This window comes from Sycon ciliatum, chromosome 9 (genome assembly GCF_964019385.1).
Source record: "Sycon ciliatum chromosome 9, ocSycCili1.1, whole genome shotgun sequence".
In the NCBI taxonomy this organism is placed as follows: domain Eukaryota; kingdom Metazoa; phylum Porifera; class Calcarea; order Leucosolenida; family Sycettidae; genus Sycon; species Sycon ciliatum.
In genome coordinates, this window is record NC_088651.1 from 13,296,904 (window position 1) to 13,319,228 (window position 22,325).

The 22,325-nt window shown below is 44.6% G+C and overlaps 3 protein-coding genes across 4 annotated transcripts; all 3 read left to right on the forward strand.

The window, feature by feature from the left end:
* The first annotated feature begins 2,412 nt into the window (after positions 1-2,412).
* On the forward strand, positions 2,413-8,308 carry LOC135825161 (uncharacterized). Of its 2 annotated transcripts, XM_065337887.1 has the most exons (3): positions 2,413-2,507; positions 4,997-5,431; positions 6,668-8,308. In XM_065337887.1, the coding sequence occupies exons 2-3, from the start codon at positions 5,003-5,005 to the stop codon at positions 7,682-7,684; spliced, it is 1,446 nt and encodes a 481-aa protein (XP_065193959.1). In that variant the 5' UTR covers positions 2,413-2,507; positions 4,997-5,002; the 3' UTR covers positions 7,685-8,308. The 2 variants fall into 2 exon arrangements, with proteins under 2 accessions (XP_065193959.1, XP_065193958.1); XM_065337886.1 differs by lacking the exon at positions 2,413-2,507 and having other exon boundaries at positions 4,486-5,431.
* Positions 8,309-9,524: 1,216 nt separating this feature from the next.
* On the forward strand, positions 9,525-10,517 carry LOC135824272 (uncharacterized). The gene has a single exon (XM_065337004.1). The coding sequence runs from the start codon at positions 9,525-9,527 to the stop codon at positions 10,515-10,517; it is 993 nt and encodes a 330-aa protein (XP_065193076.1).
* Positions 10,518-12,176: 1,659 nt separating this feature from the next.
* Positions 12,177-19,288, forward strand: LOC135825299 (uncharacterized). Its single transcript, XM_065338038.1, has 3 exons — positions 12,177-12,263; positions 14,472-14,918; positions 17,866-19,288. Exons 2-3 carry the CDS (start codon positions 14,523-14,525, stop codon positions 18,880-18,882), a joined length of 1,413 nt encoding a protein of 470 aa, XP_065194110.1. The 5' UTR covers positions 12,177-12,263; positions 14,472-14,522; the 3' UTR covers positions 18,883-19,288.
* The last annotated feature ends 3,037 nt before the right edge of the window (positions 19,289-22,325 follow it).

The following is a 22,325-nucleotide window of genomic DNA, read 5'->3' on the forward strand; positions in this document are numbered from 1 at the left end:
GGTAGGGCCCCTCAACGTGGCCCTGGAATCTGTCACAACGGAACGAGTGGGCGTTGTCTCACGGACTCCCACAGACCCAAGTCAATTTTTGAATTTTTTTAGGTTTAGCACGTGCTACGAGGTCGTACCTTTGATACAACATCCAGTGCTGGGACCTCCACAGCAAGCAATTTCCACAGCGCTGCACACCAAATCCAGGATGCCCTCAGAAACCGGCAAAGACTGCCACTCACGTTTCACTACTGCCTAGTACTGAATCCTACCTGACTTCTTGACACGACTCAAACTTGCCAAAGTCACCAAATCAACGTCAACTACAATAATCAAGCCACATATCTGCAACGTCACGAGGGTGCTGGCAAAAGTCCTGCTGCACGGCGGCCCAATACGTGTTTTTTTAACGTGATTTTTTGGACTTTTTTGGACTTGGGGAAAAATTCTGCACACTTTCGCGTGTTTCCATAATACGACAAGTTGCGCACGGTCTGCTCACATTCAAATACAGTGCTGCCAACAAATGACAGCATGCAACAAAAAAATCTTTCCTTGCAAGGGCACATTTTCGGCCATAACTCTTGAACGGCTGGTCAGATAGGGACACAATTTTCAGAGAATTTGCAGCTATTCATGCTCTTTCAACTGACGTAGCACTCAATATGAATTTACAAATTCGATTTTTAAGCGAATTTTTGGGTAGTCTGCCACCTTAAGTTGACTGTGATTGCATTGTGCGAGAAATACGGAGTTCCGAAGAAGTCTGTGAACACTTCTTCCGCTTGTGTGTAATAGTGCTCCAAGATATTGTGTTTCATTATTTTATTGAGCCCTCTCCGCTGGGTAAAGGAAAGTTTCCTCCATGTGTAACAGTCCATATTATGTGAACACTACACTTGCCATCGAAAACCAAGAACAAATGCTCTGAAAACCAACCCGCGTCACAAGGCCAAACCAAGAACACACGCGTCAATGCTCAAGAACAAAATCGGTCCCACTTGTCCAACGGACACACCAGAGCTGGAATTCAAACATAGGAATCACATTGTTGTCCCCAGCGCGGGCTTGCGAATTAGATGGTTTGGAGGCAACAACGTTGTAAATGGCCAACTGTCCTCAGCGCTTGTTCAGCGCCTCCATGAGCGACACTGACTCCCGCCGCCATCTGGTGTTCACGAGGTCGCGCTGGAAACGGAGCGTCTCTGAAACTTTGTATCCCTGGTGATGTTTGCGCCTGGAGAGCTATAAGTGGTGCTCTTCGGGCGCAATCATTCTCAGCCTACTCAAGCTCAACTGATGAGGGGTGAACACTGTGTTTTGAGCAGGGAGTGGTGCTTTCTTGCAGGGTTGCCGAGTGGACAGTTCGATTGACTTCTGATGGCAGTCGTGAGTCACTCAAGTGAGGATTCAATTCGGCAGGAAAACCGCGAGTTCCCATGTAGGGAGCAACACACTCTTCCCCTACTCTCGCCGAAGTCGCACCAACCTCTTCTTTACATCAAAATTTTCACTGGTTGAATATTACGAATAGGGTCAGTGCATGCAACCAATGACATTCACTAAAAACTTACTTGTATTGGGGCATCAGTCCTTTGTCGATGCCGGGTCAATCGCTGAGTAGATCACGATTGCTGCATGACGCGTTCGCCGACCTGTGAAGTGATTTTATTATGCGCAAGTAGCAGTAAGTGACTGGGCGTTGCGCAGCCCTAGTCCTGTAAACAGTGGGCTGCGAAATGTACATGACCCAAATAACAATCATTGTACAGTAGCTATAGACAGTGTATTATGTACATAATGACTCTATTCCTAATGGCATTTGCCAAGACTGGAGTCAGTGCCTGCCTGCTTTACAGCCGATGACTATTACGTAAGAGGTGTACACGGCCGGGGATCAGTTCGGCAGGTAAAGTACACGTGACCATTGTAAAATGGAGTGGCGGTTGTGCGTGTGACAAATGCACAGTAATCAGCCTGCTAAATGTGCGTGTGTACATCATGGAGGCTGTAGCATGCAGCTCTGCAGACTGCTAGCCGTGCAGAGATGATTGCAGAGATGATTGCGATAATTATTACCAATACAAGCTCGCTGTCTGCTGCCCACGTCTAGCTGTGTCGAATACGTAGGTTTCTGCTGGAACACTAAGAGCTAAGTGGATCAATGAACAGTCAGCCATGGCAGTACTAAACGTTCATAGCGATACGTGGATGCACTGTGACCTTCTTCTGAGAGACAACTCATTTTATGCCTACAGTATAGGTTAGAGCTGAGCTGTCACGTCTCAGAGCTGCCACGTCAGAGCACCGCTCCTTTCACTACACAGTACACTACTCAGTAGTAGTATTAGTAGTAGTATGAAGGTATAAATCAGTGTTCTCGATCTTGCTAACCATCAGTTCACTAGCAGTGTCTTCAAGTTCAAACCACCAGGTGAGCTCAGGTATCCCTTTTCCCCTGGAAATTGTAGTTGCACCCCGACATCACCAGGTGCAAGTCTCTGCTCCTGACCTAGGTAAGTCTTTGTCAACACCCTGGAAACAATGTCTTCAATTTTTAATTGTTATTAATTAGTTGGGACATTAGTCGGTCTCGTTGATTCTATTGAAAGAAAGTATTATAATAACCTACGTGGAGATAATAATTTTAATATAGCTATGAATAGGATGAAGGCCTCAGACATCACGCAACTACGTTACTTGTTTGACATGTATTACTGTGTATTTTATAACAAAAATATTATTGAAAACCCAGAATCGATTTTCTCGTTCCTATCATCAGTGGGAAAAAACGGAACTAAGGATACAACCAAAGAAACTGAATTTAAGTACTGTGAATAGAAAGGTGTTAGAAGTAACATCAAGATACAAGTGCAATAAAACCACTAGAGGAAACGCAAGAAAGGTAACAAGATTACATAACCAAAGGCGAGAAGGCACTGAACGAAGTGTCAACCTACGAATACAACTTCAGTGCAACAATGTGCTCGTTCTGCTTACACAAAACAGGCTTATGAGTACGTATACAAACTGCCTCTAGGACTTTCAACTGTTGGACATAACGCGCACGACACAGAATATTGAGAGTCATCATACACACCAAGACAGTCAGGACGAGATAACAAGTGTAGATACACAGCTGACTTCTTACGATCAACACATTCATCCGCCTCATCTCGCTCCTTCCCACCCGACTCCTCCTCGTCCATCGCCTCGTCCTCTTCCTCGTTCCGCTCGTCATCCTCACGATCATCATCACCACCATCATCTGCCTCGTCCTCTGTCTCCTCACCAACCGTTTCGTCATCCACTTCCTCTTCCATCCTCTGATCATCCCTCCCATCCTCCGTTTCAGTACAGACCACTTGTCTCCCGTTTGCTAGCCGCTCGTCCCGTGAGCGGAGTTGTTCCTCCAGATCCGCTTCACTCACTGACTCATGATACTGCTCGACCCTCCTCCTGTTGGTACTGTCCACAACGCGCGGTCCCTGGCCGTTTCTGGCATAGATCTCTGTGCAGTAGTTTGCTGTTGCCCTCCGAGGTCTCTGGATTAATGTGGGCGGCGTGGCAATTCGTGTGAGAGTTGGTGATGCCAGCGCGAGTGTAGGTGGGTCCACCCCAGCCCCCGCCACAAGAAGAGCCGGTGGCGGTTCTGGTGGTGGCAAGGGCGACGGTGGTGCTGCTGGAGTTCAGAGGATGGAAGAGGAATTGGATGACGAAACGGTTGGTGAGGAGACAGAGGACGAGGCAGATGATGGTGGTGATGATGATCGTGAGGATGACGAGCGGAACGAGGAAGAGGACGAGGAGATGGACGAGGAGGAGTCGGGTGGGAAGGAGCGAGATGAGGCGGATGAATGTGTTGATCGTAAGAAGTCAGCTGTGTATCTACACTTGTTATCTCGTCCTGACTGTCTTGGTGTGTATGATGACTCTCATTTTTCTGTACTGTGTCGTGCGCGTTATGTCCAACAGTTGAAAGTCTTAGAGGCAGTTTGTATACGTATTCATAAGCCTGTTTTGTGTAAGCAGAAAGAGCACATTGTTGCACTGAAGTTGTATTCGTAGGTTGACACTTCGTTCAGTGCCTTCTCGCCTTTGGTTATGTAATCTTGTTACCTTTCTTGCGTTTCCTCTAGTGGTTTTATTGCACTTGTATCTTGATGTTATTTCTAACACCTTTCTATTTACAGTACTTAAATTCAGTTTCTTTGGTTGTATCCTTAGTTCCGTTTTTTCCCACTGATGATAGGAACGAGAAAATCGATTCTGGGTTTTCAATCATATTTTTGTTATAAAATACACAGTAATACATGTCAAACAAGTAACGTAGTTGCGTGATGTCTGCGGCCTTCATCCTATTCATAGCTATATTAAAAGTATTATAATGCATGCAATAATTAGGAGAGGTACTCGTGTTTTCAATAAGCAATAGTTAAGAACATGCTATTGGCGATTCATATCCATGTACATGTATTTATTAGAGTGGCGATGCCACTCTGCTCACGCCTGCCCGTCACCAAACGACTCCCTACTTGTAGTGATCTCACTGGGCCACTGCCCGCCACCCTCCTGGCACCCCCCACACATCTGCTGTACACTGCCTCCCCATCGCCTCTTTCCGCGCTTTCATGCTCACACCTGCCTGTTGCCCGCCACCCTCCTGGCACTTCCACGGTCGCGCCTTGGCCCGCGCCAGCTTTCTCCCCATACCTCACACCAGATTTAGCGCTAAATTTGTTTATGCTTGTGGCCCTATGTGTTTATAAGCATACTGTTGGGTAGACCAGAGTATCAGTTGTCTGATGATTGCCTAGCGGAATGAAACTCAGAGTTACAACCAACCTGAACGTCCTCCGCTGAGTCTGCTATGTATTTATATATATGTAATCTGTTTAGCGAATTATTTGTTCGTTTGCTGGTGACTGTCTATGTGCTGCATATCCATGTAGATGTTATTCTGTACTCCTCTGTATTGCCCTGTGTCCGTTGGGTGAGTGTGCAGTTGTTCATGGAAATCAGCAATTTTGTGGATCTTACATTGGCAATGGATGCCCATCAGAAGCCTGACGTTCCCGACGATAACGCAACCGAGGTAGCCAAGCCGCAACATGACATCACTACTGAGAATGTATATGCTATGCCAGAGCTAATGGCTGCTGCTAATCACTCTCTTACTGGTGATGATATACTCCAGCAAGAAGAATTGCATCTAGAATCCGCAAACAGTGATGCAACTAGCTCACTACATGTATCTGAAGATCTCCAGGTGACGGAGCAGGGCCCAATTCTGCATGAACTGGACAGTGTTTCTTTTGATGTGTGGCAAGATACATTATTGCCAATGTTGTCCATTCTGGACATCTTTCGGCTGTGTGGAGTTTCGAGGAATGTTAAGAAGCTGCTGCTCAATGAGCACACGTTTAAGCGTCTATGTCAGGTGAGAACCAATGTGCAATGTTGCCACAGCGCAACCTTCTATTCAGCTCGGCTTGTTGTGAAAGGTCGCTTTCCTTGAATCGTATCTCTCTCATGGCATGCCAGGCAAGGCCGAGAAAATAATCGCGACTTATTTCAAAACAATTTGTGCGCAAACCAGGCCCTCAAAAATCCATCACGAAGTTTTTTTGTTAACGGAGTAAGTAAGTTCAACAACAAGCCAAAACAGCACTGACATATTCAACGCGGACCTGGCACTACCTCCAAAGTCGGTTTTGTCCTTTGTTGTTGCACTTACTGACTGTATAAATTATGTAGTCACTTTGGTGAACAGTTACCTGGTCATAACTCACAACATTCAGTCCTTCCTTTATTTATCCATGATTACATTGGCTCAACATCCGAGTACAAACTTTAGGAATGAACAAGTGCAATGAATAAAACTATGTGTGCACTCATATCACAACCGGAGCGACGAATTAAGTATTCCAGAACGTGTTTCTTCTTACAAATATCAATGGATTTCGTGATTAAAGAGAATTATGAAATTACAAAAGGATTTATACACTTGGAGTGAACAAGTGGATTGTAAATTCGAAAATTTACATCTACTTCAAAGTACTAATATTATTCTCAAAGACAAGTAAAGAAGGGGGAAGAGTTTTCAAAACGAATTGCACAAGCCGAAAGCTAAACTCGTACGCATACTGTAGGAGTTTGGCTTTCGGTTTGTATAATTCGTTTTCGCAAAGCTCCCCCTACTATTATTATTAGTTATATTGAAATATTGCAATTTCAAGTTTGGACTTCACGGAGAGTTTCAAAGTTTTTAGGAAATTAGAGGCCTCATGCAGCTCTAGCTCAGTTTGTTAGAGCATTGCTCGCGAATAGCAAGGTCCCTGGTTCGAGTCCCGGTGGTGTGACTGATGATTTTTTCTTTCTTTCATATCTGGCTTGCAAGTGTTGAGTTTCGGAGAAAAAAGAGAAGTACGTGGCATTTGGCCTCTTGTTTCCTAAAAATATATTGAAATATTATTATAATAATATTCACGTGTCGGCATCGCTTGAATGTTCAGAAACATGTATGTACGTATATGTACATTTTACGTCCCTGGTTCAAGACCTGGTGGTGACAGCTTTTGATCTTCATATCTATTCTGTTTGCAACTACCTGAAACTAATGAAGTCATGCATATTTTCTGTATTTGTCATTGTCATGTGTTTCCATGCAATGCAGAGGCGGTATCATCTCAGTCCTAACTTGGAAATGTCGTATATTCGAGCTGCACGAATTCTCTACATAGCAGACAGTGTGGCTAGTATGCATCATAGCCCGTGGGAGTGGATAAATGATTTGCTTGTCGAAAGGGCTAATCGCCGGGTTTTCGACCAAAAGGATACATTGCTAAAGCAATTATCGACTCTGGCGTTGATGGCACCTCCAACTGCGGGTCAGATCACAAGCTGGACTTTCTCTTGTTTGCAGAGTGAACTGGTGAAAGTCGACTTCTTATCTGTAGATGAAGCGTGTGAAATTCTTCCAAACGTTTCGCGGAAGTTGTTTGGGCCAGATTCATTGGATTCAGACGAAGGCATGAACACGGATGCATATAGAATAGAAGATTTGGTTTCTTTGCTTCTAGAAAAGTGTGGCTCTATTGAAGAGAACCAAGAAGCCATGATCGAACATTTGCACGGCGATATCTCAACGCTAGAATCATACTTGCCCTATGTGTACCGATCGAGAAGGCTTGTTGACATTGCAAAATGTTTTTACAGCATTGCAAAGCACGACAAAAGTGTATTCACCTCCCTGGGCACAGCATGGTTATGGGCATACCTTTATGTGCAATGTCTGCAGATTCCAAACACGTATGTATGGACGTATAATCCTTTCGTTCATTGGGATTTCGTCGATGTGAGGAATTTTGATCAAGAAGATGATGTGATGATGACTAGAAATTGGATATACGCCATCGGCAAGCTCGCAACCAAACATTCCGTTCTCAAGCTCCTGATAATGGGAAGAATGCGGACGGTTCATGTCGAGGATTATTTCATGGCTGTCATGGAGTATGAAGAGTTCTTGAAGGGATTGCCAAAGTCCAGTATCCCTGATTGTGCAACTCTCTACCTACATTTGGGAAGTTACCTACAACCTGCCTCACAAGGATCACATTCCAGAACAGAATGGACAGCAGACGAATTGTTCAAAGCCATGGAGGGCTATGGCAAGTTGTTGGCTACGAAATGACTCGAAGCCGCGTCAGGAAGAAGAAGGGATGAGGAGAATATCGGAGCAGCTGAGTGCCAGTATCACAACAGCCAGTGCAGTTTTGTGCCCCCATTGTCAAGATTTCTGGACGGATGCATTGCTAAAATTTAATATGTGTGAATTTTTCATTTCGTCACCTTTTTTGTTAACCGCTGTCCTTTTTCAGGGTGACTCTGTATTATGGAACTAGCTGTAATATGAATGCTAGGTTTGAAAAACTGCTAGCATTGGTAACTGTACGAACAACACCAAATTCTGTAAACATTCCGACCGGTTCAGTAATGTCAATTTCGATTTTTCTCCGTTTAGGGTCCTTGTTACTGTTCACTTTCCTGTAATAAAACATTGTTTCAGGTATTCTGTATAGCTACACGCAAGCCATGGACCTTGTCTCTGGTAAACCAATCCATGTCTTTTCAAGTTTTCATAGCTTATTGCTGCTTTCTTTTTCATAATTCTGGAAATATTTTTTAATGAAAACTCTGACACTTTGCTACATTCTTTTTCTTCTTGCTGTTGCTGCTGTCCCCGCAGAGGCTGTTTGTTGTTGCTGTGTGCGTGTGTATGTGGGTGTGCATGTGACTGAGGTGTGTTAGGGGTGGGGGCACGTATGGTGTGGCTGCACACAAGATTGAGAAAGAGAGTAAAAAAGAATATTTTTTAATGAAAACTCTGACACTTTGCTGTAGTCTTCCAATGCACGTCATCCGGGTGTAGCATATGAAAGGGCTTCGGTCATTTTGCATTTCCCGGGTGAAAATTTATTTGTTTTCAATCGCAGTAAGGTCACGGGGCATAGGTACTGATCGAACACACCACATAGAAGCATAGCGTAATGCATGAAGTACACGTACCAGGACGTCATCCACAGGTGAAATGCAATTTCAACAACCGATCATCTAGGATCACCTTGCTTCCAGGATGCTCTCAAAGCAGCCGTCTAATACGAGTAATAGAAATTATGTGTGCACCTTCATTCACCGACAAGGACCGGGTGGTTATGAATTTTAGATTGGGACTTGAGCCGGGACGAGTGTGACCTACAGATGGGCTATAAGCAGCAACAATGGCAGTGACTAATTCGCAGTTTAATGTGCCTTTCAGAGTCACTAGAGTGCTTTGACTGGCTCCCGAAACCTCTGTAATTAAGGTTATGGTGAAATACTAGTGCTGAGGTCAATAGCCATGGTGAAAACACTATGAAGTAAGTTGAGACAGCTGTAAAAGTCGCTGGAGAACAGGGAAGAATTTTAAGTTGTGAATTTATTCGAGCAATTGTGTGAAACGTTCATTGGTAGTCAATATGGTGGGGCCAACACCTCGAATCTGTGACAATGCTTGATCTAGAGAGCGCCTGTGGGGAGGGGGCTCGACACCCTGAAGTTGGTATTGCTTGTTTGTGTAAATGTAGATACTAGATAGTATGGTTTTTTTCTTCTGACTTTTTGACTTCACGCACCATGCAGCCCGAGCTGAGTCTATCGGAAAAAACTCAGTCGACATCGCTGCCAGAGCAGTTGCCCTTAAACCCAGACAACATGGTGATGAGATAACGCCTTCGTCCATTAGCTCTTCTTCGATTCCACGTCAAACGGGGAGCAGAGAACGAATGACACGTTCGCTGCACCCGCAACGACTAGTTATGTGATTGTACTTTGCTCGAGTAGCGGTAGATGGCTGCGGCTGTGTTGAACAGTGATAGGCGGTGGAAAGAGAGAGTTTTAGCGCGGGTTAGCGATATAAGGGCGGCTGAGCAGCAGGGCCCGCCACCACCTTCCGCATTCTTTCGGGAGCATAGTGGACTAAGTAAAAAAATAAAATGACGAATAGAGTCAACATCCGACTCATCCGCGTGCTTCTATGCAACACTACCCTACGCATCCGCTTAAGCACCGATATGTCATCGCTCTTCAACACCAACGTGGGAACACCACAAGGTGATGCACTATCACCAGTCCTCTTTGTTGTATATCTAGATTCAGCTCTTCGTGATTTCAGAGCCGCAGCACCTCCCCGTCCACTACAGGACCAACACCTACCCCCAGAAGTGATCTACGCAGATGATACCGACTTCATAAGTAGTTCGAGGCAGTGGCTGACGGATATCGAACCCATTGCAGCGGAGGTACTGGGTGAATGGCATTTACGCGTCAACCATGACAAGACAGAGAGGACAACATTTCGCCGGGAGAAGGACCGTATAGCAGAAGATTGGCGCTCGACAAGAAAGCTGGGCTCTTTCATCGGCGACGAACAAGACGTGATCCGGAGAAAGCAGCTGGCATCAGCAGCATATCAGTCCATGTTCTCTCTCTGGCGTCGCAGCAAACAGATCAGCGAGCGGGTTCGGCTCCGTCTGTACAATACCCTGATCGTCCCAATTTTGCTGTACAACTGTGGCACTTGGGGCTTGACAGCAGCAACTGAGGAGGGGCTCGATTCCTTCCACAGAAGGCAGCTGAGGTCCCTGATTGGCGTCCGTTGGCCACAGCGCATCTCCAACATCAACGTTTACTCCCGCTGTGGTGCGGAACCAATCAGCGCAACGGTCAAGCGTGCCCGATGGAGACCGATGGGCCATGTCCTGCGGCTTCCTGGCGATACCCCGGCAGTGATAGCAATGAAGGCATACTTTGTATGTCGAGAAGGGTCGTTCCGAGGGCGACCAAGAACAACGTTGGTCACAACCCTGTCCAAGGACTTGGAGAAGAAGAACATGGCCAAATTAAAGACAGCAGCGGACCTAGACAGCCTTCGATCTACCGCAGCTAGTCGCGAGGAGTGGAGAGACTTTTGCCCTGCTCTATATTGAGGAAGGCCACAGTATGCTGGCATCTACCACTCCATCATGACTATTACTTCCCCGCATAGGTTTCGGTAGTCACCGACCATGCTGGCAATCACCATAGTGAAGTATATTGTCCGTTGTGTTGTACCGTTAAAATGCATTCTTGCTTCTACAGTATCATACAGCTGATCGTTTGGTTCTGGCATATGCGAAGATGTGAACATTGTTGACATCAACGCGAACATACATTATAATAATAATTATAATAATAGGGTCAGTGCATGCAACCAATGACATTCGCAAAAAAAACTTGTATTGGGGCATCAGTCTTTCGTTGATGCCGGGTCATTCGCGGAGTAGATCAAGATTGCTGCATGATGCGTGCGCCGCCCTGTGAAGTGATTTGACTACGTCAGTTCAGTATGTTCAAGTAGCAGGGCGTGACTGTAGTCCGTAGCTAGCTGTGTACTGTCCTCCAGTACCGTGCATGCAATGAAATCAAGTCGCGTCACTCAAGTACGCGCCGAACGTTGCGCAGCCCTAGTCCTGTGAACTACACTGAACAGTGGGCAGCGAAATGTACATGACTTAATCATGGTACAGTAGTCAGTACATTTGCGAAGAATAAAGTCAGTGCCTGCAATGCAGCCAATGACGAATCTTTAAATTCTTTGTTGGCATCTTCAATACCTACTACTACGAATATTTTGACGATCACGTAATACCAATAGGTACTAGCCTACTAGGTGTACGTAAGTGGGGAATGAGTTCGGCAAGTACTTGAACTTGAAGTACAGACAGTGCACACGTACGTGGCCATCTTGACATGGAGTGGCGGTTACCGGTTGTGCGTGTGATCAATACACAGTAATAATAATACTATTAGCCAGCTACATGTGCGTGTGTACATCATGAAGTTTGTAGCATGCAGCTAGCTCTGAACACTGCTAGCCGTGCAGAGATGATTGCGATAATTATTACCAATACAAGCTCACTGTCTGCTGCCCACGTCTAGCTGTGTCGAATACGTGGGTTTCTGCTGGAACACTAAGAGCTTAGTGGATCAATGAACAGTCAGCAATGGCAGTAATAAACGTTAATAACGATGCGTGGATGCATTGCGACCTTCTTCTGTAAGTTCTGAGAGACAACTCAACATTCGGCTACCGTAAAGATTAGAGCTGAGCTCTCACGTATCAGAGATGCCACGTCAGAGCACCGCTCCTTTCACTACACAGTACACTACTCAGTAGTAGTATTACCGTACTGGCAATATACATGGTCGCAGTGAGGCCATGAAGCGTTACATTGGCACATGTTTACCGCACGCAGGGCGTTACATGCAAAGTCGCACAGTAGCCGATGCGCAGGTTTCTATATTGCCGCAGTCCTTTTTTGCTATTGCAGGACTTCCTGCTGCGTCCAGTTTTGAACTTTTCACCACGCGGTACACGTGCTTTCACAGTTTTCAGCCTTTTTTGCAATGAAAAGATCGCCGCACCCCGCCGGACGCGCGTTACGAACGCAACGAAAATGTGTCGCACTAGCCTGGTCGCGCGTTACGACGCACCCCCCTGCGTTACGCGTTACGCGCAACATATTTTGCCAGTACGGTAGTAGTAGTATGAAGGTATAAATCAGTGTTCTCGATCTTGCTAACCATCAGTTCACTAGCAGTATCTTGAAAACGCCAGGCGAGCTCAGGTATCCCTTTCCCCTGCAAACTGTAGTTGCACCCCGACACCACCAGTTGCAAGTCTCTGCTCCTAGGTAAGTCTAAACTCTGGAAACACTTTCTTCAATTTTTGTAATGGTTATACATTAATTCTTTGGGACATCTGTTGGCTATTTGTATAAATAAAATATCTCTGGTTGATTATATTGAAAGAAGCAATTCTAATCTAGATTTCATTCTCAGCTTGAAGTGCTTTACTTCGATAAGAATGTGTGATGTCTTCCTAGTTATAGCACCTGTAAGCTGAGTGTAACAGCAAGAAACAAACTTTGTCCAGTGTTCTCAATTCGTCGATTTCGGGGTAATTTATGTCATCACTGTTTGGGCCTTATTCTTGTTCCCATATGAGAACAATGGGAAGATAAAAGTTAAATTTGGCTTTTAAAAATACATTTTAGAACTCTGTTCCGGCGTACTAAGATTAATTCCAATTTCCTGTTTTTCTGGTTCTGACGATGGGCCATGCCCGAAACTTTGGCCTAATGTAAATTTGAACTTGAATCGCAGTGAAGAGACCGTTTTTTGGAAGTTTAAGTTGAGAAGTAAGGTTTCCTCTGACCTAGGTAAGGCTAGTCTATGAAATACCCTCTGGGATCACTGTCCACAGTCTTCACTGACAGTTGTCGGTACTGGTGGTAGCAAAACAATACCTGAAACGAGGCGAAATCTTTGGCAAAGTATTTAGAGTTTCCCCTTCTTCCGTAGGTATGTGCAATGTGATAAAAAAATAAACTACTTGTTTTGAAAAGCTTACGTGGAGATAAAAATGTAATCAACGCAATAAATAGAGTAAGCTGCGCACTCAGTACAAACACCATTAGCAAAACTTGTTTTCATGTAAATAACTAAGCTTGTTCCTAAACGTTTTCGTCGCCATCTCATCAGAGGATTACTGGCAAATCAAAACTAGCTCTAAACTCAATATATATACGCACAATGCAAGTAATAATTTAGACCCTACCTAGCGCGAGAAGATGAGAGCTGAAAGAAACATAACATCAATCAACGATATCAGGTGACAACAGATGCGATAAATTCACCACTAGAAAGTAACCACAAACGAGAACTACTGATCTAAATTCACAAACAATTTCAACGTAAACAAATTCTTTTTCTGCCTACACAAAATCGGCTTGGTGGTAAAAATGTAGATAGACTCCAATACACGCAGATACCTTTGACTACGTGAACGAGACCAAACAGAAAAGCAATCATCAGTATAACTAGAACGACAATCACTATTCTGAACAAGATGGTTTGCAACAGAAGATTCATACACCCTTCCTTGCCGCTACTGCCAATCCAGACGAGGCCGATGTAGATGTCAGTACCAAAGACACGTCCGTTACTGGCACTGCCTGCTGCTCCTCCTCTTCATCAACACCAACGGCCATTGAAACGTCAAAGGGAGCATCATCGCAGCAGGCAGTGCCAGTAACGGACGTGTCTTTGGTACTGACATCTACATCGGCCTCGTCTGGATTGGCAGTAGCGGCAAGGAATGTCAGGTCGGTTTCATTGTCACGTAATTCCAAAGTATGTACTGGTTCTAGTAGTGGTGTTAGGGTGTATGAATCTTCTGTTGCAAACCATCTTGTTCAGAATAGTGATTGTCGTTCTAGTTATACTGATGATTGCTTTTCTGTTTGGTCTCGTTCACGTAGTCAAAGGTATCTGCGTGTATTGGAGTCTATCTACATTTTTACCACCAAGCCGATTTTGTGTAGGCAGAAAAAGAATTTGTTTACGTTGAAATTGTTTTTGAATTTAGATCAGTAGTTCTCGTTTGTGGTTACTTTCTAGTGGTGAATTTATCGCATCTGTTGTCACCTGATATCGTTGATTGATGTTTTGTTTCTTTCAGCTCTCATCTTCTCGCGCTAGGTAGGGTCTAAATTATTACTTGCATTGTGCGTATATATATTGAGTTTAGAGCTAGTTTCGATTTGCCAGTAATCCTCTGATGAGATGGCGACGAAAACGTTTAGGAACAAGCTTAGTTATTCACATGAAAACAAGTTTTGCTAATGGTGTTTGTACTGAGTGCGCAGCTTACTCTATTTATTGCGTTGATTACTTGTTTTGAAGTAAGAATAAATTAAAAAAGTAAAACCGAACCATCGACTTCACTGGCGTCCCGCCATGACTGAACAAAACACCGCTCACGATTTTGTGTATGTGTCTGTGTGTGTGTGTGTGTTCTTTGGTATGCCTGGCCTTGTGTGTTGATCCGTATTGAAAAGGTCTCCACTGCAAGAATCTTAACTACGAGGAGTGATCAACATACCCTAGCAATGGATTCATATTACCAAGCTGATCATTGTGATGATAATGCAACAGTGGAAGTTAGTACTGGAAAATTAATTTTTGCAGTACTAATCAGCTTTGTAATTGCGCTCCTGATTCATTTAGCATACCTCTTACAACATGCCAGCGCTAGTGACAATGGGCACATGTGCACAGATCCAGCAGCATCTGGTACCGCCAACTCTCGACATGAACCTGAAGATCATTGCCAGCTAGTGGACCCAGTATCAGTGGAGTATGGGCTGGATAGTGTCCTCTTTGACGTATGGCAAGCCAAATTACTACCTATGCTGTCAGTTGCGGACATCTTTCAGCTGTCGGGCACTAGCAGGCGACTCAGGGAGATGCTGCTAAATGAATACACGTTCAAACGGATATGTCAGGTAACTAGTCGCGTGCATTGTCTTTTTCATAACTCTTCCTTTCAAGTGTAGTGCTCCAAGTGATTTCGAATGAGTCGTTGAGTTGAAGCATACCTTTAAATTGTTCTAAACTATTATAATATTAAATATTCGGGGGATCCGTGTTGGCATCGTGCAACTCTCTACCTAGATTTGTAATAAAGGTCTTTTCAAATAATTATGAAGTTCATCACTATAGGCGATATACATGTACATGTATTACTATTGACGATTATCACTCTTCTATATCGACCTCCACAATTCTCGTGATCCTTGACTGGTCCTATAATACCCATATCGCCGTAATATCGACCGCTGGAGGGAGGGACTTAGAAAATTTCTCTTCACTTAAAAAAAAATTTGAAAGAAGACAAGGGAAGAGAACAAGCAGGATTTGAACCCACAACAGTATGAATCTCAAGCAACCCCTTATACCACCCAGCCACTGTGCTGCAGATGCTGAACCCTGTTGTTCTTACTGTATTGTGCCCAAAATAGGCACATCCTATGTACACTATAGTACAAATGCTATACTAAAAAGGTTAAAATAGCTCCTAAATGTTCAAATTCTGGGGTTATGGCAAAGGAATCGTGATAACTAGGATATTGACCTCGACTTCGGTCTATATGGGAAATATAGACCTCGTTTTGGTCAATATTCTATACTTATCACTATAGACGATTATTACTATACGCGATAACTGTGTATACTTAGTTATGGCAAATGAATATAATAAGAAAAATAATCTAGCAATGAAAAACCGTAAGTAAGGAACTGACAATCGGCCCAGCTCATTGTCGTGTCTTCCTGTGCCTGCCTTGGAAAGGCGCGGAGTCGACAAAGGTCAGTCGTATTGTCAAGTCTATTGTCCAGAAGACGTACTATGCAGTGAATGTAGTAACTGTCTTCACCACGATACGTTCGTTCACGGTGTTGAAGGACGTCCTGCCGACCCATCATTTGAGTCACCTCATTTAACATTTTGAATGCCGACAGTGCGGTAGTCGGTATGTTGGCAGGACGCTTCAACACTTGTCCGAACGTATCAAACAACACGTCCCATTGTCCTCGTTGTCAAAAGCGGCCAGGGCAGGCAGGCCAAAGCGTGGGAGGCCACGAAAACACCCGTTGCCTACTACTACGCCTGTCAGTATTACAACACAACCAGAAACGGATACAACACCGGACTGAACAGTAGCGCAACACATGAATCTGGTGTCACTCTTGACGACAACAACACGGCATGGGAGACCACCGGACGATCGTTCGTTAACAAACCCGACGGCGGTAACGGAAAGATCACCAGGAGAACGAAATGAAAATGGAGGAAAAACGAATCTGAGGAGAAGCCAGAGACTAGCGGAGACACGACTGAGAAAAATGGAGAAGGCGGAACCAGTAGTGGCAGGTGAAAGTACGGGCGCAGCAGTGAACACGTCAAGGAGAAAGAAGCGATGGCATGAGGAGATGGAAATGGAGGATGATGATGGGGATGAACAGGATGGTCAGGAGGAAAGCAAGGGTGAGCAGGAACAGGAAGTGGAGGATGAGAGTGATACGGACGAGAAGGAGTTCGACATCGACAAGAGCAAGTCTGCCATCTACAAGCATTTGGTGTCCAGTCCGGATTGTCGTAAGTTGTTTGACGATTCCTGGTTTAGTGTTATTTGTCACGCGCGTTTCTTTAAGCAGTTGCAGGTGTTGGAAGCTGTTTATATTCGCACACGTGACCCTGTTCTATGCAAGGAAAAGAAAATGTTGTAGCACTCACACTTTTTAAATAATACGCACTCACCAGTTTTTGTTCACACGCACTCACAGCTGCCACATTCATCTACTGCTACCATTCTCAGATACACTGCAAAGGTTCACACTACACGCGTTATGCATAACCGCTAGCTGTGCTGCATTCTCACGCTTCTTTTCATATTACTGTAGCTATATAACTGGTTGTTTTAGTGATTCTTACTATGTGACGATGTTCCACTGATGATGGTCACACGAAAACGTTCTGGAATTGTTTCATTTTAATTGTTTATACATGGTTATGAGTGCACAATTGATATTTTTCATTGCTATTTTACGACTGTCTCCTCGTCGGTTATCAAAATAATCTACGTGGAGATAATAATTTTAATAAAGCTATGAATAGGATGAAGGCCGCAGATATCACGCAACTACGTTACTTGTTTGACATGTATTTACTGTGTATTTTATAACAAAAATATTATTGAAAACCCATAATCGCTTTTCTTGTTCCTATCATCAGTGGGAAAAATACGGAACTAAGGATACAACCAAAGAAACTGAAGTTAAGAACTGTAAATAGAAAGGTGTTAGAAATAACAACAAGATACAAGTGCAATAAAACCACTAGAGGAAACGCAAAAAGGTAACAAGATTACGTAACCAAAGGCGAGAAGGCGCTAAACGAAGTGTCAATCTACGAATACAACTTCAGTGCAACAACGTGCTCCTTCTGTTTACACAAAACAGGCTTATGAATACGTATACAAACTGCCTCAAGGACTTTCAACTGTTGGACAGAACGCACACGACAAAGTACAGAAAAAAGAGAGTCATCATACACACTTAGACAGTCAGGACGAGATAACAAGTGTAGATACACAGCTGACTTCTTACGATCAACACATTCATCCGCCTCATCTCGCTCCTTCCCACCCGACTCCTCCTCGTCCATCTCATCATCCTCTTCCTCGTTCCGCTCGTCATCCTCACGATCATCACCAACCTTATAAGAGATACGGACTGTACATGCCTAACTGACTACATTTTTGCCCCTGGTTCAAGACCTGGTGGTGACAGCTTTTGTTCTTCATATTTGTCCTGTTTTAAATTCCCAGAAACAAATGAATACAGCCATATTTTCTGTATTTGTCATTCTGTATGTGTTTCCATCCCATGCAGAAGCGGTATCATCTCAGTCCTAACTTGGAAATGTCGTATATTCGAGCTGCACGAATTCTCTACATAGCAGACAGTGTGGCTAGTATGCATCTTAGCCCGTGGGAGAGCATAAATAATTTGCTTTTCGAAGGGGCTAATCGCCAGGTTTTCGACCGTATGGATACATTGTTTAAGCAATTATCGACTCTGGCGTTGATGGCACCTCCAACTGCGGGTCAGATCACAAGCTGTACCTTCTCTTGTTTGCAGGATGAACTGGTCTATGTCGAGTTCGTATCTGTAGATGAAGCGTGTGAAATTATTCCAAACGTTTCGCGGAAGTTGTTTGGGCCAGGTTCATCGGATTCAGACGAAGGCATGACCACGGATGCATGTAGTATAGAAGATTTGGTTTCTTTGCTTCTAGAAAAGTGTGGCTCTATTGAAGAGAACCAAGAAGCTATGATCGAACATTTGCAGAGAGATATCCCAACGCTAGAATCATACTTGCCCTATGTGTACCGATCGAGAAGGCTTGTTAATATTGCAATATGTCTTTACAGCATTGCAAAGCACGACAAAAGTGCATTAACCTCCCCGGTCACAGCATGGTTATGGACATACATTTATGAGCACTGTCTGCAGACTCCAATCATTTCTGCATGGACGGATAATGCTTTCGTTCATTGGAATTTCGTCGATGTGAGGAGTTATCTTGAAAAATATGATTTGATTGGGATTAGATATTGGACATACGCCATCGGACAGCTCGCAACCAAACATTCCGTTCTCAAGCTCCTGATAATGGGACGAATGCGGACGGTTCATGTCGAGGATTATTTCATGGCTGTCCTGGAGTATGAAGAGTTCTTGAAGGGATTGCCAAAGTCCAGTATCCCTGATCGTGCAACTCTCTACCTACAATTGGGAAGTTACCTACAACCTGCCTCACAAGGATCACATTCTAGAACAGAATGGACATCAGACGAATTGTTCAAAGCCATGGAGGGCTATGGAAAGTTGTTGGCTACGAAATGATTCGAAGCCGCGTCATGAAGAAGAAGGGATGAGGAGAATATCGGAGCAGCTGAGTGCCAGTATCACAACAGCCAGTGCAGTTTTGTGACCTCATTGTAATGATTTCTGGACGGGTGCATTGCTAAAGATGTGTGAAATTTTCATTTCGTCACCTTTTTTGTTAACCGCTGTTATTTTCAGGGTGTCTCTGTATTAATGGAACTAGATGTAATATGAATGCTAGGTTTGAAAAACTGTTAGCGTTGGTAAATGTACGAACAACACCAAATTCTGTAAACATTCAGACCGGTTCAGTAATGTCAATTTCGATCTTTCTCCGTTTAGGATCCTTGTTACTGTTCACTTTCCTGTAATAAAACATTGTTTCAGGTATTATGTATAGCTAGACGCAAGCCATGGACCTTGTCTCTGGTAAACCAACCCGTGTCTTTTCAAGTTTTCATTGCTTAAAGCTGCTTTCTTTTTCATAATTCCGGAAATCTGTTTTAATGAAAACTCTGACACTTTGCTGTAGTCTTCCAATGCACGTCATCCGGGTGTAGCATATGAAAGGGCTTCGGTCATTTTGCATTTCCCGGGTGAAAATTTATTTGTTTTCAATCGCAGTAAGGTCACAGGGCACGGGTACTGTTCAAACACACCACATAGAAGCATAGCGTAATGCATGAAGTACACGTACCAGTACGTCACCCACAGTTGAAATGTACTTTCAACAACCGATCGTCTAGGATCACCTTGCTTCCAGGATGCTCTCAAAGCAGCCGTCTAATACCAGTAATAGAAATTATGTGTGCACCTTCATTCACCGACAAGGACAGGGTGGTTGTGAATTTTAGATTGGGACTTGTCCCGGGACGAGTATGACCCACAGATGAGCTATAAGCAGCAACAATGGCAGTGACTAATTCGCAGTATAATGTGCCTTTTAGAGTCACTAGAGTGCTTTGGCTGGCCTCCGAAACCTCTGTAATTAAGGTTATGGTGAAATACTAGCGCCGAGGTCAATAGCCATGGTGAAAAATACTATGAAGTAAGTTGAGACAGCTGTAAAAGTCGCTGGAGAACAGGGAAGAATTTTTAAGTTGTGAATTTATTCGAGCAATTGTGTGAAACATTCATTGGTAGTCAATATGGTGGGGCCAACACCTCGACTCTGTGACAATGCTTGATCTAGAGGGCGACTGTGGGGAGGGGGCTCGACACCCTGAAGTTGGTTTTGCTTGTTTGTGTACATGTCGATACTGGATAGTATGGTTTTCTTTCTTCTGACTTCTTCGACTTCACGTACCATGCAGCCCGAGCTGAATCTATCGGAAAATACTCAGTCGACACCGCTCATAAAATCTGCCAAAGCAGTTGCCCTTAAACCCAGACAACATGGTGATGAGATAATGCCTTCATCCATTACGCATTAGCTCTTCTTCGAATCCACGTCAAACGCGGAGCAGAGCACGAATGACACGTAGTCGTTCGCTGCACCCGCAACGACTAGTTACGTGATTATTTTGCTCGAGTAGCAGTAGATGGCTGCAGCTGTGTTGAACAGTGATAGGCGGTGGAAAGAGAGAGTTTTAGCGCGGGTTAGCGATATAAGGGCGGCTGAGCAGCAAAGCCCGCCACCACCTTCCGCATTTTTTCGGGAGCATAGTTGACTTAGTAAAAAATAAAATGACGAATAGGGTCAGTGCATGCAACCAATGACATTCGCAAAAAAAATGTATTGGCGCATCAGTCCTTCGTCGATGCCGGGTCAATCGCGGAGCAGATCAAGATTGCTGCATGACGCGTGCGCCGCCCTGTGTCTGTGAAGTGATTTGACTACTTGAGTTCAGTGTATTGTGCAAGTAGCAGTGCGTGACTGTAGTCCGTAGCTAGTTGTACTGTAATCCAGTACTGTGCATGAAATGAAATCAAGTCACGTCACTCAAGTACCCGCCGAGCGCTGCGCAGCCCTAGTCCTGTGAACTACACTGAACAGTGGGCAGCGAAAAGTACATGACTTAATCATAGTACAGTAGTCAGTAAGTACATTTGCGAAGAATAAAGTCAGTGCCTGCGATGCAGCCAATGACGAATCTTTAAATTTTTTTGCCATCTTCAATACCTACTACTACTACTACTACGAATCTTTTGACGATCACGTAATACTAAAAGGTGTGCGTACGTGGGGAATGAGTTGGGCAAGTACTTGAACTTAAAGTACAGACAGCGCACACGTGGCCATCTTGACATGGAGTGGCGGTTGTGCCTGTGACCAATGCACAGTAATAATAATAGCCAGCTACATGTGCGTGTGTACATCATGGAGTCTGTAGCATGCAGCTCTGCACACTGCGAGCCGTGCTGAGAGTATTGCGATATTTATTACCAATACAAGCTCACTGTCTGCTGCCCACGTCTATGGGTGTCGCACCTAGGTTTCCCGCTGGATCACTAAGAGCTTAGTGGATCAATGAACAGTCAGCCATGGTAGTAATAAACGTTAATAACGATGCGTGGATGCATTGCGACCTTCTTCTGTTACTAGTGTTAGTTCTGAGAGACAACTCATCATTCGGCTACGCTATAGTATAGGTTAGAGCTGAGCTGTCACGTCTCAGGTCTGCCACGTCAGAGCACCGCTCCTTTCACTACACAGTATAGTACACTGCTCAATAGCAGTATTACTATTAGTAGTAGTATCTTTACTTATAAAGAAGAGGCACCTGTGACGAGTGTCTGTGTGTGTGTGTGTCACGCTCCTTATAAAGAAGAGGCACCTGTGACGTGTGTTTTTGTGTCACGCTGAAGCGCTGCGTAGAAGCGCTGCCCTGAGCATGCGAAGCGCCACTGCCAAAGCAGCGTGGGATCCGCAGGAGAGTGCAAATTTCATGATCTCCGACGGTTACGTCGGCAAGCGAGCCTCCGCCACTGCCAAAGCAGCGTGGGCTCCGCAGGAGGGTGCAAATTTCAAACCAAAATTTAAAGGCCTACTGCGCTGCCCTGAGCACGCGAAGCGTGCGAATCGTGTAGCTAGCGGAAGCAGCCACAGAATCGTGTAGCAGGACAAGTGAATAATTAGTCAGTCCATTGTTCATGATGATCTCCGACGGTTACGGTTACGTCGGCAAGCGAGCCTCCGCCACTGCCAAAGCAGCGTGGGCTCCGCAGGAGGGTGCAAACTTCATGATCTCCGACGGTTACGTCGGCAAGCGACCCTCCGCCACTGCCAAAGCAGCGTGGGCTCCGCAGGAGGGTGCAAATCTATGAGGGAGGTTCTTCATCGTTGGAAGGAGAAGGAGGGACGTCTGTTACGCCTTCGGGAGGCTGGTCAGGGTTGTCCATCACCTGGTGGCGGATGAAGCGGCTCAAAAAATTCATAAACTTACGAACAAAAGTGCGATGCGCTCTTCACTGCAGATCAGATGCAGAGTGCAGTCAGTGCAGATCTGGTGAGCTCACCA

Bases quoted from the DNA above. Each gene is read 5' to 3' on its own strand.
- LOC135825299 (XM_065338038.1), top strand. From the start codon at position 14,523: ATGGATTCATATTACCAAGCTGATCATTGTGATGATAATGCAACAGTG. The intron at 14,919-17,865 runs GTAACTAGTCGC...CATCCCATGCAG, and splicing joins CGTTCAAACGGATATGTCAG to AAGCGGTATCATCTCAGTCC.
- LOC135825161 (XM_065337886.1), top strand. From the start codon at position 4,862: ATGTATTTATATATATGTAATCTGTTTAGCGAATTATTTGTTCGTTTG. The intron at 5,432-6,667 runs GTGAGAACCAAT...CATGCAATGCAG, and splicing joins CGTTTAAGCGTCTATGTCAG to AGGCGGTATCATCTCAGTCC.
- LOC135824272 (XM_065337004.1), top strand. From the start codon at position 9,525: ATGACGAATAGAGTCAACATCCGACTCATCCGCGTGCTTCTATGCAAC.